This window comes from Erythrolamprus reginae, chromosome 11 (genome assembly GCF_031021105.1).
Source record: "Erythrolamprus reginae isolate rEryReg1 chromosome 11, rEryReg1.hap1, whole genome shotgun sequence".
Taxonomy (NCBI): Eukaryota; Metazoa; Chordata; class Lepidosauria; order Squamata; family Dipsadidae; genus Erythrolamprus; species Erythrolamprus reginae.
The window spans coordinates 1,233,140-1,252,125 of record NC_091960.1 but is presented as its reverse complement, the minus strand read 5'-3'; the positions used below and the strand labels follow the sequence as shown (position 1 = coordinate 1,252,125).

The following is an 18,986-nucleotide window of genomic DNA, read 5'->3' as shown; positions in this document are numbered from 1 at the left end:
ACTTTGTAAATGTACTATTGTTATTTTATATTCTAATTATTAGATTTGTCATTATATATTGTTTTTATCATTGCTGTAAGCCGCCCCGAGTCTACGGAGAGGGGCGGCATACAAATATAATAAATAAATAAATAAATAAATAAATAGATAGATAGATAGATAGATAGATAGATAAATAATAATACAGTAATAATAATAATAATAATAATATCCCCTGGCTGACCGTTTCCCCCTCACCTTGCAGAGGGGAAAGAGCTTCCCGCCACTATGACCAAAGACGACTCCGCCGAGCTCCCTTCCGAGGAAGACCACCAGGCGCTGGAATTCCAGAGCCCCACCCTGGAGAGGAGGAAGAAGCCCATCGTCCACCCTTCAGCCCCAGCTCCTCTGCCTAAAGATTACGGTGAGCTCTTTCCTTTCCATCCTGTTCTTCTCCGGCCTCGCTCTTCCCTGTGAAGCGTGGACAGAGTTCCTCCGTGACCATAGCAATAGTGCTTAAGACTTATATCCCGCTTCACGGTGCTTTTCCTCCCTTTCTAAGCAGTTTTACAGAGAGTCGGCCTCTTGACCCCAACAATCTGGGTCCTCGTTTGACCCACCTGGGAAGGATGGACAGCTGAGCTTATGCCAGTTGCCCAAATTTTTGATCATGGTGACCGTAGGGAATGCTGCAATGGTCATTGTGAAAAGTGGTCATAAATCACCATTTTTCCCCCCAATTGTGGTCATACCTGTATTGGGTCTTGAGTGGAGAATATCCTTAGGGCTGGCTGGGGAATTCTGGGAGTTGTACAAGTCTTGAAATTCCCATGCTTGGAGACCTGAGGGTGCCTGCTTTCAAACCCATGGTCTCCTGTCTCCTTTGCAGCTTTCACCTTCTTTGATCCCAACGACCCGGCTTGCCAAGAGATCCTCTACGATCCCATCACCACCGTCCCGGAGCTCTTTGCCATCATCCGCCAGTGGGTTCCCCAAGTCCAGCACAAGATCGACATGATCGGCAACGAGGTGAGCGGGCTCTGGGCAGATCCCCCAGGTTGAGCGGGTGAAGGCGCCAAACGACTGGGAGTTCTAGTCCTGCCTTAGGCATGAAAAGAGGATGAATGATTTTGGGCCAATCACCAGGTGACGGTGAGTTCTAGCCCTGCCTTAGGCACAAAACCCGGCTAGATGGCTTTGGGCCAATCACCAGGAAACTGGGAGTTCTAGTCATGCCTGAATTTGCCTAAGGACTGCGTGGTTCACTCAACGACCTTGAAAATGGTCATGACGGCTGTATTATGATGACTCGCTTAGTGACCAAAACCCCGGTCCCACTTGTGGTCGTAAGCTGAGGACTACCGGCTGCCTCTTCCTTGTTCTTCTGTCCTCTTCAGATCCTGAAGCGTGGATGCCACGTGGATGACCGGGACGGGCTGACCGATATGACCCTCCTGCATTACGCGTGCAAAGCTGGGGCCCACGGTGTAGGTGAGGCACAAAATACTGAAATTCACATTTATTTATTTGCTTATTAAATGTATTTGCTGGCTGTCTTGTCCCTGAGGCGACTCTGGGCGGCTCACAACATTAAAAGCTGTGAAAGCAGACAACACACATCTGTCCAAAGACGATGAAACGAAGATGGATTTGTGCTTTTGGGTGCACCGACTTTAGACTTGTGCTGAGTTGCCCAAAACACACACACCCAAAGTCTGAATTTCCTGGTCCCCTTCTTGGCAAACCTCTTCTTTTTTTATTAAATTTAGATCACAATGACCGTATGTCCTTTATTTAAAGAAAGCTGACCTTGGTTAGAATGTGCATTTGGCATAATTTTTCTTGATTTGGCGCTTGAATTTTCCTTTACCAAGCAGAATTGTAAATAGCTTTTCTTTAAAAATCCTTCTCGTTGCCTCTATTTTTTTCCTCCAAGAAAAGAGTGGAATTGTAGCTGAAATTAGAATTTGGCTCACTGGGCCTTGAAACAGAATAAAGAGCCGTTCCTGAAGTGCCTGCTAATAAATTCTTTTTTGCTTCACTTCACTTCACTTCACTTCTCACTTCCTTTTTTAAATTCACTTTTTACTTCATGTTTTACTTCATTATATTTTATATTTTATATATATTTATATATTTTTTTATATTTTATATTATTTTTTATATTTTATATTATTTTATATATTTTATATTATTTTATATTTTATATATTATTTCATTTTATTTATTTTATTTTATTTTACATCTCACCTAGAGGTGTCCTACCTCCTGGGAGCCTTCTGAGGACACTGACCTGTGCTTTTCCTCACCCCAGGGGATCCCGCTGCCGCCGTGCGCCTCTCTAACCAGCTGCTGGCTCTGGATGCAGATGTGACGCTGCGCAGCCGCTGGACCAACATGAATGCCCTCCATTATGCCGCTTACTTCGACGTCCCCGAACTCATCCGCATCCTCCTCAAGGCCTCCAAGCCAAAAGGTGTGTTGGGACGAAGGAGGTGGGACACCTTACCCAGGTGACGGGAGGCCAAAATGAGCCGGCATTTCCGCTGAAGCGTGTTTCAGTCGCCATTTCTAAGTCAAGCAAGTTTATTGGATATGTCATATTGGCACAGGCTGGTGAAAACCGACTCTGAACATTCCTGCGGTTTTCACCTAATTAAAAGTAAACGTTTTGCTCTTTTACTCTTGGGGGAGTCCCAGCGGCCGATTAGGTCCCATAGAGTCGCCCTTCTCTGGGTCCCGTCGATTAAACAATGCTGTCTGGCAGGGCCCAGGGGAAGAGCCTTCTCTGTGGCGGCCCCAGCCCTCTGGAACCAATTCCCCCCAGGGATTAGGACTGCCCCCACCCTTCCTGTCTTCCGCAAGATGTTAAAGACCCACTTATGTCACCAGGCATGGGGGGACTGATTCCCCCCCCCCCTTGCTGATTATAACACTTGAGAATGGTATGATTGTATAGTATTGTTTTTTAATATTAAGGGATTTTAACTTCAGTTTTACTAATATTAGATTTGTACCACTGTTTATTGTATTTTATTATTGTTGTGAGCCGCTGTGAGTCCTTGGAGAGGGACTGCATACAAATCTAATAAATTATTATTATTATTATTATTATTATTATTATTATTATTATTATTTCCCAAAATAACCAGTCACATAGCCCAATCAGAACACAGTCCAGTTGCTAGGCGACATCAATCCCCTCCTTCCACTTGCAAGAATGTCCTTGGTTCCCAAGAGAGTGTATTTTGTTTCGACTAGACTACCCCAACTATCTCTATTCCCCCCTTTCCCATCCCTTCAACTGGACCAGCTTTAGCGTTGACCCACTGTTGGGCAACCTTGGGAATTTGAAGAGGGGTAGACGTCAACTCCCAGAATTCCCCACCCCTTCTCAAGTACAATAGCATGCTGCCTGGGGAATTCTGGGAGTTGATATCCTCACATCTGAAAATTCACTAGCATGCCGGCTGGAGAATTCTGATTCTTGGTTGCTAACCTGTGGGAAACTGTTCCCGATAACCAGCGGATCCTCTCCTGGGATCCCTCCACTCCGTAGCAACCTTCCATGTCAGAGGGAAGGGACTCTGCTAATCTCTGCGCTCTTTGATGCTCAATAGAGCAGGAACTTCTTTCAAGTTCATACATAAATCAATATACCTTAAAGTATTGCAATATTGCAATGGAATACATAGATATACATTTTAATCAATCATTCACAGGAAACTGTTAACTCTTAATAAAATAATTATATTAATTACACACACACACACACACACACACACACACATATATATATATGTGATTCTATACAATTAGCATTGTTATAACAATTAAATCTAGGATAGTAATTATAATAAAGGGAAAAACAAGAAGAAAAAATATTTCTACAGCATTCCAACACCCCTTGTTCCTTTCCTTTTAATTTCACAACTATTTCCTTTTGATATAAATATTGTCTCCATCTTCATGTTTGTATCCGTTCAAGACCTTCATGGACATGAAGAAGCCAAATACAGGACATAAAGAGGCTGGGGATTCCTTCCCTCTAGGACCAGGGACCATACAGAGCTTAATATAGCCATAAAATAATTCAGAATCCCAACTGAGTCTATATTGGTTTTTCCCCCCCGTAGTTCTCAACTCGACGTGCAGTGATTTCAACCACGGAACCGCCTTACACATCGCTGCTTCGAATCTCTGTTTGGGGGCCGTGAAGTGTCTCCTCGAACACGGCGCCAATCCCGCTGTCAGGGTGAGAAAAATTGGGGGGCATAGCTATAATTCTCTTTGAGAATAAGAAAGACCCGCAAATCTCAGAAACATGAACCCAATGCCTTCAAAATATTCTTTTTTATTAGTATAAACTTTTATTCATTAAGCATGAAACTCGGCCAACTGGACATTGAAAAATGTATCACAGATATTCATTGGCTCTGATGGTTGATACGGGTTTCTGCCAGCATCCTGGGTGTTGACCAAGGATATGATGTTCCCAGTAGCCTTTTGCAGTTCCGCTAGTGTTACTGCAGGAAGCTTCCATTTCTTGATGTGTTTTGTGAAGTTCTTGGACATGGTGCTAAGTCCTCTGATGACAATGGCTAGCACTGTTGCGTGTTTCATCCATAGCCGTGTAGTTTCAATGGCCAGGTTGCGATATTTTGTGATTTTTTCCCCCCAGTTCTTTTTCGTCGAGTCTGGTGTTTCATGGTACAGCGATATCAATAAATTGTACATTTTGGTTTTCTGCAACTGTGACATCTGGCGTGTTGTGTTCCAAATGACGATCCATCTGTATTTGAAAGTATTGTTGTTGTTGTTGTTGTTGTTGGTATCTCTTTTATTCATTAAACGTAAAAATCAGTCAACTGAACATTTTAAAAATTGTCCAAAATACCACTGTTGTTGTTGTTGTTGTTATCACAAAAAAACAGTAATTCACAGCAAATGAGACTTATATGCTGGATTTCGTGTCACAATATCACAAGTCGAACACTTCCCAAGTGTCTAGGACTGTGTGATGTATTTTCGTATGATGTGCGCAGATGCCTTTTGCAAATGACAGATCATGATTTTGTCAATGTTTATTGTTTTCAAATGCCGGCTGAGGTCTTTTGGCACAGCACCCAGTGTGCCGATGACCACTGGGACCACCTGTACTGGTTTATGCCAGAGTCGTTGTAGTTCGATTTTAAGATCCTGATATTGGCTACGTTTTTCTTGTTGTTCGTCATCTAGTATGGTGACATCATCATAATTGTCATTATTATTATTATTGTTATTGTTGTTGCTTCTTGTTGTTGTTGCTTCTTGTTGTTGTTGTTGTTGTTGTTGTTATTATTATTATTATTATTATTATTATTATTATTATTATTATTATTATTGGAACAAACTCCCAGCAGACGTGGTTGGTCAATCCACAGAAACTGAATTTAAACCTGCCTGGGATAAACATAGATCCACCCTAAGATAAAATACAGGAAATGGTATAAGGGCAGACTAGATGGACCAGGAGGTCTTTTTCGGCCGTCAATCTTCTATGTTTCTATTATTATTTGCAATTAGATCTCCTATTAGATGTAATTTGTTTGTTTTTTGCACGTTGGGGATGTTTGACCAACCCCTCTAGACGGCTGCATAGGGGGGCAAGACATCAAATGATGCTCACATAGGAAAACGTGTCAAACCGGATGCAAAAATTAGATTTTGAAGATGCCATATAAATAGCCCGGGCTGTTAATCAGGAGACTGAGTGTAGGACATCACCTCCTCCAGCGATGCTGCTGCTTAGCAGACAGAAAATAGTTGAGAGAAGATGCTGAGACCTTAGAAAGAGTGCGGAGAAGAACAAAGAAGATGACCAGAGGGCTGGAGGCTAAAGCATTTAAGGGACGGTGGCAGGAATTGGGCATGGCTGGGTAGTAGAGAGAAGGACTAGGAATGACACGATAGCAGACCTCCAGTATTTGAGGGGCTGCCACAAAGAAAAGGAATGGGTCAAATTATTCTCCAAACCCCCGAAGGTGGAACAAAAAGAAATGGATGGAAACTAACCAAGAAGAGAACCAACGTAGAACTGAGCACAGCGAGAACAATTAACCAGTGGAACAGCTTCCCATACTTGCCCACACCCATTCCCTCCCCCCCCCCATGAATGCGCACAACCCACCCACCCCGCCCCACACATAGGCCTCGGTGAAGCCTGGGAGAGCAGTCATGGGCTTACCTAGGTATGCCCAGGTCTCACCAACACTCCGCAGTCTGTATTGGTTGCCGATCAATTTCCGGTCACAATTCAAAGTGTTGGTTATGACCTTTAAAGCCCTTCATGGCACTGCACCAGAATATCTCCGAGGCCGCCTTCTGCCGCACGAATCCCAGCGACCGATTAGGTCCCACAGAGTTGGCCTTCTCCGGGTCCCATCAACTAAACAATGTCAGTTGGCGGGCCCCAGGGGAAGAGCCTTCTCTGTGGCGGCCCCGACTCTCTGGAACCAACTCCCCCCAGAGATTAGAACTGCCCCTACCCTCCTTGCCTTTCGTAAACTCCTTAAAACCCACCTTTGTCGTCAGGCATGGGGGAACTGAGACATCTCCCCCGGGCATATACAATTTATGCATGGTATGTTTGTGTGTATGTTTGCTTAGTAAATGGGTTTTTTAAAATATTTTAAACTATAATTTAGATTTGTCATGAATTGTTGTATTCTGTTGTGAGCCGCCCCAAGTCTGCGGAGAGGGGCGGCATACAAATCTAAATAATAAATGAATGAATAAATAAATAAATGGTGAAAAAAACAGTGAAAAGGGCACACAGGAAGTTCAGAAAAACAGACTTCCGGTTTGCCTGCTGTGTTGTTTTTTTTGCACTCCAGAGCCTCCAGAAAAGCTTCCTGAAGCCCCGGAGGGCGGAAAACAGCACGATGGGCAAACCAGAAATCTATTTTCTGAACTTCCAGTTTGCCCGTTGTGCTGTTTTCACACTGCAGGGCTTCGAGAAGCTTCCTGGAAACCTCCAGAGTGCAAAAAAGGGCACAATGGGCAAACCAGAAGTCCGTTTCCCCAAACTTCCGGTTTTCCCAGCGGATAGTTTTTTCCAAGGCCGATAATCAGCTGGCTAGTGCGCAGATGCGCGCTGGAGCTGACATAGGGCAATGCCTTAGCTGCCCTCCGATATGGCTCCGCGTGCCCTTCGTGGCACACATACCATAGGTTCACCATGCTGGATACAGGGTCTCCTGCTTGAGTAAGGGGTTGGACTAGAGGACCTCTAAGATGCCTTTTGACTCTGCTATCCTGTTATTCTCCCTTGGTGTTTCAGTAAGGCCATGCAACGAGAAGGGAGTGGGGGGTCTCACCAGACCCCCTCCAACCTTTGATGCAAGGCAGTGCAGAAGAGGTTGGGGATAAATTAACGGCTTGCCACACTGTCTCTAGAAGGCCTGATGTTGATGGGAACTTGGGAGGGGGTTTTTTCACGAGGGAGCAGAGGCAGCCACAAAGCCTCCTTTCGAGGGGTTCAAGGTCATCCTATGCCCACCCACCTGGGCGGAAGCGGAAGGAGGACTGGCCACACTGGCACAATTTGAGTGGGCAACGTGACAGGTTTGTGGGTGGGAAGTGAACAAGGGAGGTGGACTTTCAACTGGGTGGGAAACTCGGATTCGGGTTCCCCCTTGTGGGGGCCACGATGGCTCCGGAAATAAATTGGAACTTTGACTTCGACTCTGATTCAGGTTGGATGCTACCTGGGCCCTTGACACCTGCATTGTCCTCTCTTTTTCTCTCCACAGAACAGTAAAGGGCAGGTCCCTGCTGACGTCGTGCCGGACCCCATGGACATGACGCTGGACAAGGCCGAGGCCGCCATGATCGCCAAGGAGCTGAAGCAGCTGCTGCTGGACGCTGTGCCTTTGAGCTGCAGCCTGCCCAAGGTCACCCTGCCCAACTACGACAATATTCCCGGGAACCTCATGCTTCTCTCCCTCGGCCTGAAGCTGGGAGACCGGGTCTTGGTGGACGGGCAGAAGGTAAGGAAGCTGCAGGGGCAGAAGGGCCTGGGAGAGGTTGGCCCCCAAGTCTCTTCTGGGGCTCATTAGAACAGCCTGTTCTTTTCACCAGTCCCTACCTAAGGATGGCGGAGGCTGCAGAATTGTTCTCTCAATGTTTTAGAGCAGTGTTTCCCAACCTTGGCATCTTGAAGAGACCTGGACTTCAACTCCCAGAATTCCCCAGCCAGCGATCTCTTCAAGATGCCAAGGTTGGGAAACACTGTTGTAGAGGAAGTTTATGGAAGGAAGGAAGGAAGGAAGGAAGGAAGGAAGGAAGGAAGGAAGGAAGGAAGGAAGGAAGGAAGGAAGGAAGGAAGATGGGAATGAGAAGGAGGGAAGGAAGGAAAGAAGGAAGGAAAATGGGAATGAGAGGGAGGGAGGGAAGGAAGGAAGGAAAATGGGAATGAGAAGAAGGAAAGGAAGGAAGGAAGGAAAATGGGAATCAGAGGGAGGGAGGGAAGGAAGGAAGGAAGGAAGGAAGATGGGAATGGGAAGGGAGGAAGGGAGGGAAGGAAGGAAGGAAGGAGAGGAAGGGACATCTGTGTGCAGACCAAGAACATAGCCACTCCTGCAGCCCCCCAGAAAATTTGGGAATCTCTCAAACTGTAGGGATTTAACATAGTTTGCAACCTGCCTAGCTCTTGGGGCAGAGGTAACACATTACAGTGCCACTCAGCTGTCTCCGCAGGCCCCTGCTTCCCCACCTGGATCACCCTTGTTGAATTAGGTCTGGGAAGGATCCTAAAGGGTCCCATTAGATTCCCAGCTCCGATGACACCTGCAGCCAGGAGGGGGATTTTCTGTTCTCCGAGCGCAATTTGACCCCATCGTGTTGTGCCACATACAGGTGGGCACCCTGCGTTTCTGTGGCACGACCGAGTTTGCCAGCGGCCAGTGGGTCGGCGTAGAGCTGGACAAGCCCGACGGCAAGAACGACGGCAGCGTGGGTGGCATCCGCTACTTCATTTGCCCACCAAAGCACGGTGAGTTTCACCAGGGCTGTGCGCACAACCGACAGGAGGATTCCCCGTCAAATTAGAAGATCAGAAGCATAGAAGATTGGCGGCAGAAAAAGACCTCCTGGTCATCTAGTCTGCCCTTTTACTATTTCCTGTATTTTATCTTAGGATGGATCTGTGTTTATCCCAGGCAGGTTTAAATTCAGTTCCTGTGGATTGACCAGCCACGTCTGCTGGAAGTTTGTTCCAAGCATCTACTCCACTTTCAGTCAAATAATATTTTCTGACGTTGCTTCTGATCCATGGTGGAATTATTGCCAGTCTTATTAATCTGGGTCTGTCGTTTTTCGTCTCTCTCGCCTTGCCAGGGCTCTTTGCTTCGGTGTCCAAGATCTCCAAAGCTGCTGACCAAACGCCATCGGTCACCTCCACCCCACGAACCCCTCGCATGGATTTTTCCCGCATGACGGCCAAAGGGCGGAAGGAGAAGGACAAGGACCGGAAAGGTGCCATTTTGAGTGGGGGCTACGGAAGAGGGTCGGAAGAGAACCAGCGGCCGAGGGTCACCCAAAATATGTCCTTGTTCTTACTTTCTCTTCTCCTCCCAGCTCTCAGAAAGAAGTCATTGTCCGTCGGCAGCCTGGACCGCGAAGGACTGAAGATCGACATTGGGGATCAGGTGCTGGTGGCCGGACAGAAGCAAGGGGTCATTCGTTTCTATGGGAAGACCGATTTTGCCCCAGGTAAGGCAGACAGGATGGAGGTTGGATAGGAAGGCTCGGGTTGAGGACGGGGGGCCTCAAATTTTTGTGACCCAACATAAATCATAATTAATGTAGATACAGTGGTACCTCTACTTAAGAATGCCTCTACTTAAGAACTTTTCTAGATAAGACCTGGGTCTTCAAGATTTTTTTGCCTCTTCATAAGAACCACTTTCTACTTAAGAACCTGAGCCCGGAAAAATTTCCCAGGAAATTTGATAGCGGCACAAAGGCCCGGCCAGTTTCCTGCCATTCCCCCTTTAATCCTGGCCATCTGGGCTGCCATAGAAGCCTTTCGGTGGTGCTTAAGGAGGCTTTGGCAGCCCAGAGCAAACAAAGCATTTTCCTTACTCTGGGCGCTTGGAGAGGGAATACACCTCTGCTAGCGTCCAGAGAAAAGAAACGCTTCCTTCGCTCTGGGCAGCGACTGTCCTCTTCTTCCTCCTCCTCCTCCCACCCAAATTCCAGGCTTTTATTTCTTTCCTAATGGGCTTGCACGCATTATTTGCTTTTACATTGATTCCTATGGGAAAAATTGCTTCTACTTAGAAACGTTTCTACTTAAGAACCTGGTCACGGAACGAATTAAGTTCTTAAGTAGAGGGACCACTGTAATAAGATAATGTTTACACTTCTCTCTATTCTCCGTCTGCCTTCTTCTAGGCTACTGGTTTGGGATTGAGCTGGACAAACCGACGGGGAAACACGATGGCTCTGTTTTTGGGGTTCGCTACTTCACCTGCACCCCTAAGCATGGCGTTTTTGCCCCACCGTCCAGGGTCCAGAGGTAGGTGGGCTGTTCGGATGCTGGGAATGAGGCTTGGATCTCAGAAAAATCCTGTCGCTGGAAGGAAGGACCTTTGAGGTCATCTTGTCCAACCCCCTGCTCTATCTTGGCCACTTGAAGACCTGTGGTCTTCAACTCCCAGAATTCCCCAGCCAGCCACATTAGCATGGAAATGGCATGACAGTCATTAACATGAAAAACAGTCATCCATCCCTTTTTTCCAGTGACTCCAAACGGTTGCTAAGCGAATGTAAGTCGAGGCCTCCCCCCCCCCCCGAGATCCGATGGGATGCGAACTTTGTTCTTAAATGAAAGGCAATCCTGTCTCTTGCAGAATCGGAGGTCCCAAAGACCCTCAAGACGGCACTTCCGGAAAGAAGGTGCACCAAGTCACCAGTAGGTAGACCCTGTATTTTATCACTATTTGGGGGGAAGAGAAGTCTTGTGGGAAAGGAACACTTGGGGGTATTTGCTGCAAACCCACACAGCTCAGTTTCCAGCATACCTCCATTGTGCCTCTGCTGATTTCCACGCGAAGGCAGTGCGGCATGGACTTGGTAGGACTTGCAATACAGAATAGAATATTTGGCCAAGTGTGATTAGACACACAAGGAATTGTGTCTCCAGTGCAGAAACTCTCAGTATAAATGCAAAGCAACATCAAGAGTTGGTGGCTTATAAATCTAATAAAATAAAAATAAAATAAAAATAAAGTAATATTCTGCTGCACGAATCCCAGCGACCGATTAGGTCCCACAGAGTGGGCCTTCTCCGGGTCCTGTCAACTAAACAATGTCGGTTGGCGGGCCCCAGGGGAAGAGCCTTCTCTGTGGCGGCCCCGAGTCTCTGGAACCAGCTCCCCCCAGAGATTAGAACTGCCCCTACCCTCCTTGCCTTTCGCAAACTCCTCAAAACCCACCTTTGTCGTCAGGCATGAGGGAACTGAGATATTTCCCCCGGGCCTATACAATTTATGTATGGTATGTTTGTAGGTACAGTATACAGTATCTGCTTAATAATGGGGTTTTTAAAAATATTTTAAATTGTAAATTATTAGATTTATCATGAACTGTTTTATTGTGTTGTGAGCCGCCCCGAGTCTACAGAGAGGGGCGGCATACAAAACTAATAAATAATAATAATAATAATAATAATAATAATAATAATAATAATAATAAAATAATAATAAAATAATAATAATAACAACAATCATGTGTCAAAGTAACAATAATCGTAATGATAATATCAATAAGAGAAGGCGGTGGAGCAGATGAGAAGGATAAAAGTAATACAGCCATACTACATGAGTAAAGAGACATACATCCTGTAGCACAGGCTACGTGACATGGGCTTTCTTGTACTGTAAATCTGCTTTTTTCAAATACACTGCTCAAAAAAATAAAGGGAACCCTTGAACAACACAATATAACTCCAAGTCAATCAAACTCCTGTGAAATCCAACTGTCCACTTAGGAAGCAACACTGATGGACAATCAATTCCACCTGCTGTGGTGCACATTCAACTTTGTACAGAACAAAGTATTCAGTGGGAATATTTCATTCCTTCAGATCTAGTGTTTTTTGAGAGCTCCCTTTATTTTTTTGAGCAATGTTGCTAATAATTTGCTGTAAGCCTTCAAGAAAAACCTCTCCTTTAGTAACCAGGACTGGTAGAAAAACATCCTGTACATTATATGTCAAGACAAGAAAACCCATGTTACTTAACCAGTGCAACGGCATTACAAAAAAACCACATTTCAAGCATTGCAAAGTCCCTTTTGTGTGGCTCTCGGCATCTTCTCCTGCAGGAGGAAAGGTCCAGTGGGTGGGTGGGATCCAACTGGTCACTTTCGTGATTTTAGAACCATAACGACGTTGTTCTCCCCTCTCGCAGTTTCACAGCCAAAGCGCAATTTCACTACGGTCAGATCTCCGAAAGACATCACATCGGAAAACTCCATCTCTAGGTAAGAGCAGCTTAAACCAGTGTTTCTCAACCTTGGCCACTTGGAGATAGATATTGGGACTTCAACTCCCAGAATTCCCCAGCCAGCATTAGCTGGCTGGGGAATTCTGGGAGTTGAAGTCCAGATATCTCCAAGTGGCCAAGGTTGGGAAACACTGGCTTAAACGACTACAATTTTTATTTTATTTTATTATAAACGCACATAAACCCAACGTGAAAAGTTCCCTTTCCTCTCCTGCAGGATTCTCTTCTGTTGCTGGTTCCCGTGGATGTTGCGCGCGGAAATGCAGCCGTAGAGTTCTTCCCCCCCACGCCCGCCCCCTCGACACCGCGCCCTCGTCTTCCTCCTCTTCCTCTGCTCTTCCTCCGCTCTCCACGTAATCAAGGACTGCTCTCTGGGTCTGTCGCTCACCTCTCCTGCTCCCCGCCTCCATCACCATCCTAGTGAACCCCAGTGCCTTGCTAGATCACATGACCACCCCCCAGTAGATCGCGAGAAACGCTAAGCCCCCCCCTTCCCGTTTGTCCCCCGTTTGGCACCCCTGGTCTCTTATAGCGCTTCTTTTGAGGATCTGGCGGCAGCCGTTAGAGTTGCTTTACTACCGGGAGGAGGGGGTCCAGGGATGGGGAGGACATCCCTTCATTTATACTCGGGGGACCCGTCTCTGAGCTTTCGTGCGGTCAGGGAACGTGTAGTCCAGCTCTGAAACCTTCCCTGCAAAATCCCACATTCACACATTGCAAATCCAGTTGGCTTCCTTGGACAACCCTTTGTCTGGGGTGGAATAAGATCTCCAGGCTTGGGCAGGGGGTTGGACTACACAGCCTCTGAGGTCCCCCCCACGCCCTAGGGTTCTAACGGTTCTAAAATCGAGCCTGCAGGCTGAGGGACAATGATCGCCCTCCCCTAGTTTGCAACTGGCCCTTTGAGTGACAGCCATCGGAAACGGGCACTCTAAACCTGCTGGCTGGGGGATTCTGGGAGAGGAAAAACTCCGCGCACATTTGTCACGTCGCCGAGTTTGGAAAACACTGCCTTGGTCCAACGTAGACCACAAATGCACCGTGATCTAGGATCGCTCTGTTTGCTTCTGGTCCCAAGCGGACGGAAGCTTCTTTGAACGTTAAGCCAAGATTCTCTCCGTGCCAGTGCAGGGCGTCCCTCAAAATCTTATATCTTCCTCCTCAACTTTGATTATCTTGTCCGTCGCCAACCAAACCTCTTCTCCGCCGCCAAGGAGCAAAACTCTTGTGGCTTTGGCGACTTAATTCTTCAGAAGGAAGCGTGCCCCCGAAGGCGGATTTGAAGGCGGCTCGAAATCCCCTTCCCCATTTTGCGACCAGTGTGTGGGCCCAGCGTGCCCATGCCTTCGCCCACCGATGCCGTAAGAGGCCTCTCTCGTTAGCCACCTTCCTTTCTCACCGAAATCTTTGGATGACCGATGCGACAAGACGCCTTTACGGAAACCCAGTGTGTGTGTGTGTGTGTTAGCAGCCCTGCTTAGCTTATGTCTGTGCAAATGAACATACAGGGAGGGGTGTGTAGTGTTGCGTGTCTCTCTCTGTGTTAAGTACAGTACCAGACGTCTGTTCTCTGTTCTTTTTCGGTTTTGGTTTTAAAAGCATAAGGCAGGGGAAGATATTATAACCAAATCTGATCGATCAGCTACAACAGTGTTTTCCAACCTTGGCAACTTGAAGATAGCTGGACTTCAACTCCCAGAATTCCCCAGCCAGCATTTGCTGGCTGGGGAATTCTGGGAGTTGAAGTCCAAATATCTTCAAGTTGCCAAGGTTGGAAAACACTGATCTACAAGAGCATTAGAATTTAACCCGGAAGGTTTTTCCCCCCCGCCCTAGGCTGGGGGATTCTGGGAGTTGAAGTCTCCCCCTCTTCATTCAAGTGGCCAGGTTTGGAAAGAAAAAAACCCACACTTGTCTTAATCCATTTGAGTAGCACGTCGGCCTTTTACTTACAACTTCCTCTCTTAGTTGACCTGAACATAGTTTCCACGGACTTTTGGGGAGGGAGGGGCCAAAGGCTAAAAGGGTACAACTCAGGGGGTCCCGAGAGCTAAACCGGGGTTGCGGGTGTGAAGAATGAACCCCCAGTGCAAACCCAGAAAGCAAAAATGAGGTGCTGATAGTGGAACAATGAACCAGTGGAACAGCTTGCAACCAGAAGTTGTAAGTGCTTCATCCCTGGAGGCTTTTTAGAAGACATTGGACAGCGGTAGAGGTTCTTACCGGTTCCAACCGGTTCCATAGAACTGTTAGTAACTTAGTGGCTTGGGTCACTGGAACAGGTAGCGACCCAGGCCTGCCACGCTCCCGAGCCGATTCTCTCGGCACTGCCATCTTTTTTGTGGTGCACCTGCGTGTCCGTGCGCGATTTCAGTGGCGCTGGGTTGCGCTGGACTCTGCTAGCACTCAGAGCCATGGGGATGAGCAGCCCCCCTGTGTTTCTCCTCTCGCCTTGAACTTGCGTTGAGGTTCTTCCATCGCCTGCTTTGGAGCCGCTCATGACCTCTGGCCTTGAGCAAATTGCTGAAGGCCTGGACGTCCCTCTTCCAAATTTCTTTTATTGATCACCTCGGTCAACCCACAAGGGAGCGATGGGAAGAACCATCTGCTCTTTTGACTAGAGATGGAAGTGAAGCCTTGGCCTCTAATCTGTGTGCTGCGGTGCAGAAATCTAAAAGTTTGGGCTTGGCAAGGTCAGGTATCCGAGGAGAAGGACACCGGACAACCTGTTGTCCAAAGCACCTGAGGGTAGGACAAGAAGCCATGGATGGAGACGGATCAAGGAGAGAAGCCACCTAGAATTCAGAAGGAATTTCCTGACAATTCACACAAATAACCAGTGGAACAGCTTGCCTCCAGAAGTTGTAGGTGCTCCATCCCTGGAGGCTTTTAAGAAGAGACTGGACAGCCAATAGTGTAAGATAGGGGTGTCCAACCTTCGCAAATTTGTGAGCTTAATGGCTTGCTGGGGAATTCTGGGAATTGAAGTCCGCAGGTCTTAAAAGTTACAAGATTGGACACCCTGGAACGGGAGGTTAGACTACAGGACCTCTGAGGTCCCTGGGATGCTATGTTTTGTGCTCTATGCTCTATGGATTGCCCCTTTTATGGGTGGGGGACTGAATGAATGGTTGAGGGACAGGGGATGTCTAGCCCATAAAGCGAAGGACGAGGGATGACCTGGTAGGAGTCTTCCAGTATTTTAGGGGTTGCCCCAGAGAAGAGGAAGGGGTCAACCTATTCTCCAAAGCCCATGAAGGGCAGGACAAGAAGCAATGGATGGAAACTAATGAAGCAGAGAAGCAGCCTAGAACTGTAAAGAGAAATTCCCCGACAGTTGGAACAATTAACCAGTGGAACGGCTTGCAACCAGAAGTTGTAGGTGCTTCATCACTGGATGGTTTTTAAAGAAAACACTGGACAGCCCTTTGTCTGGAATGACAGAGGGTCTCCTGACATGGGTTGGACTAGATGACCTCCAAGGTCACTCTGTTATTCTGGTCTTCTGGCAACAGCTGTTTAAAAGACCACAATATTCCATTTGGGGAAAAAACGGGGTGGACATCAGAAGGGGAGATGGTGTGGGCATCTATTTTTGGACTGATTTTTAAAAAGGAAAAAAGGAAGGGTGGCACTCAGGCCACAGGAAGGGACCCCAAACTTGGTGAAATATTGGGGGACCCTTTATGTACAGATATATAAAAGGATATTTTAAAATAACCCCAATGGCTACATCGAATCTTCCAACCCATTTCATCCCACATCCTTTTCATGCCCATTGTTGTTGCCTTGTGTTGTGGGGAACCTGATCCTTGTGCCCCCCGCCCCAATTTAGACCCATGTTTCATTCTCACTGAAGTCCAAACCAGCCTTCCATAAACTGGCTCCTTCCAATGAATTGGAATCACACTTCCCAACACTGCTGAAATTTCATTTTTTAAAGTACAGTGTTCCCTCAATTTCCACGGGGGATGCGTTCCGAGACCGCCCGCGAAAGTCGAATTTCCGCGAAGTAGAGATGCGGAAGTAAATATACCATTTTTGGCTTTGGACAGTATCACAATCCCTCCCTTAACACTTCAAACCCCTAAATTACCATTTCCCATTCCCTTAACAACCATTTACTCACCATTATTACTGGTACTCACCATTGAACAAGACACTTAGTGATCCTGATTTTTATAAACATAATTATGTATTAACAATAATTATTTTTTTTGTTATTTATTTGCAAAAATTATTAGTTTGGCGATGACGTATGATGTCATCAGGCGGGAAAAACCGTAGGATAGGAAAGAAAACTGCGAAGTATTTTTTAATTAATATTTTTTGAAAACCCGTGGTAAAGGCTATTCGCGAAGTTCGAACCTGGAAAATCGAGGGAACACTGTAATAATAAATTACCAGATCCTTCATGGAAAGGGCCAGATTATAGGAAAAGGGCCGGAGACATTTCAACTCGCTCGTCCACCCTCTTGACACTGACTAGCAATAAATAAACCTTCAGTTTGACTTCGGGCACCATCTCGGTGCATGCCCCCCTCTTCTCAACGGAGGATGATAATAACCCCCCTGCCCTTGTGAATTATTATCCCCCAGGGCTGGCCTGGTCCTCCAGTGGTCAAGGCCGGCCTCGAGAGCAACGGCCTTCCCATGGCTTTTCACGACTTTTCTTGTGTTCTTCCTGCCTAGGTGTCATTTTTCGGTTTTTAAAAAACTTTTTCCAAGAGAAATAAAACTTTGTAAACCGTCCCGCCGTGCCTGCCGCTAAGCCCCCCCTCGCCCCCCCCCTGTGGAATCTTGCATGGTTTCCTCCCTTCCCTGCCCCTCCCTGCTCATCCAGGCTCTCTGGAAGGAAAGAAAATGTAAAAAAAAAAAAATATGAGCATGACAAAAAAGAAATCCTCGGTATGTTATTGCTTATCTGTTATTAACAAATTAATAAAAGGTGTTTCTATGTGCACTGTGTCCGGGACTCTTCCTTTCCAAAGCTCCATTCTCAGAGGGGGGAGAGGTCAGGCGTCTCCAACCTTGGCAACTTAAGGACCTAAGAAGAGCCCTGCTGAATGGGGCCAGAGCCCATGGAGTCCAGCGTTCTGTGGCCCACAGTGGCCCAACAATTGTCCACGGGGATCTTGAGCAGAAAGAGAAGCGCATGAAGCAACAATACGGAAAAAATGGAAGAAAAAAGATGGCGGGGCGCATAGGACTGCTGCTGGTGACAGTTGCGTGCAAATTGTGCAATCTGGAAGCCGCTGTTGGTGCGCCATCCCATCCAATATATAATAATACACAAGGAAGGTTATAGTGGATATACTTGAAGTGAGATATATCAAGGGGAGAATAGAGGAGAAAATATAGGAATAAAATATATCAAGGAGAGCATAGAAGAAAAGATATAGGGATAGAAAAGAAGAGATATGAGATACAGGAGAGACAATAGGACAGATGTATGTATGTATGTATGTATGTATGTATGTATGTATGTATTTATTTATTTATTTATTTATTTATTTATTTATTTGATTTGTATGCCGCCCCTCTCTGGAGACTCGCAGCGGCTAACAGCAACAATAAAACAGTGTACAATAGTAATCCAATACTAAAACGATTAAAAACCCATTAATATAAAAACCAAACATACATACATACATACCATGCATAGAATTGTAAAGGCCTAGGGGGAAAGAGGGTCTCAATTCCCCCATGCCTGACGGCAGAGGTGGGTTTTAAGTAGCTTGCGAAAGGCAAGGAGGGTGGGGGCAATTCTAATCTCTGGGGGGAGTTGGTTCCAGAGGGCCGGGGCCGCCACAGAGAAGGCTCTTCCCCTGGGTCCCGCCAAGCTTCATTGTTTATCTGTCATTAAACTATATATATAAACTATATTCAAAGCAGCACGAAGCTAACAACTTCAGCCTGATGATGGTGAATGTGACTTCACCGAAACGTCGCATAGACACTCAAACTATTACATGGGGTAAAACCCGAACTCAGAATAATCTACATACTGTGTGTGTGTGTGTGTGTGTATGTGTGTGTGTGTGTATGTATATATACACTACCTGACACAGGAGGAATTGTCAGAGGGGCAAGTTAGGACCTCCTCCCCCCCCCCCCGAATTTCCTAATAATTTTATTACTTTATGGTTGGGGTCACCACAACCTGAGGAACTGTGTTAAAGTGTTGCAGCATTAGGAAGGTTGAGAACCCGCTGAGCAGGGGGTTAGACTAGATGACCTTGCAAGCCCCTCCCACCTCTTGTTATGTGACCTTCAGCTCGGAGGAATCCCCAGCCAGGATCAAAAACTTTCCCTGATTGAAAATGAAAAGTTTAAAAAAAAGAGTCCAAACGGGCTCTATAGACCAGTGTTTCCCAACTTTGGCCACTTGAAGATATTTGGACTTCAATTCCCAGAATTCCCCAGCCAGCATTCGCTGGGAGTTAAAGTCCAGAT

At 46.5% G+C, this 18,986-nt stretch overlaps 1 protein-coding gene across 1 annotated transcript; it reads left to right on the top strand.

Annotated features, from left to right (window-relative positions):
* Positions 1–257: 257 nt before the first annotated feature.
* On the top strand, positions 258–12,823 carry CLIP3 (CAP-Gly domain containing linker protein 3). The gene is made up of 13 exons (XM_070763652.1): positions 258–403; positions 869–1,008; positions 1,377–1,470; positions 2,294–2,455; positions 4,116–4,234; positions 7,773–8,009; positions 8,878–9,013; positions 9,358–9,497; positions 9,609–9,732; positions 10,417–10,540; positions 10,875–10,936; positions 12,435–12,507; positions 12,748–12,823. The coding sequence occupies exons 1-13, from the start codon at positions 268–270 to the stop codon at positions 12,800–12,802; spliced, it is 1,602 nt and encodes a 533-aa protein (XP_070619753.1). The 5' UTR covers positions 258–267; the 3' UTR covers positions 12,803–12,823.
* The last annotated feature ends 6,163 nt before the right edge of the window (positions 12,824–18,986 follow it).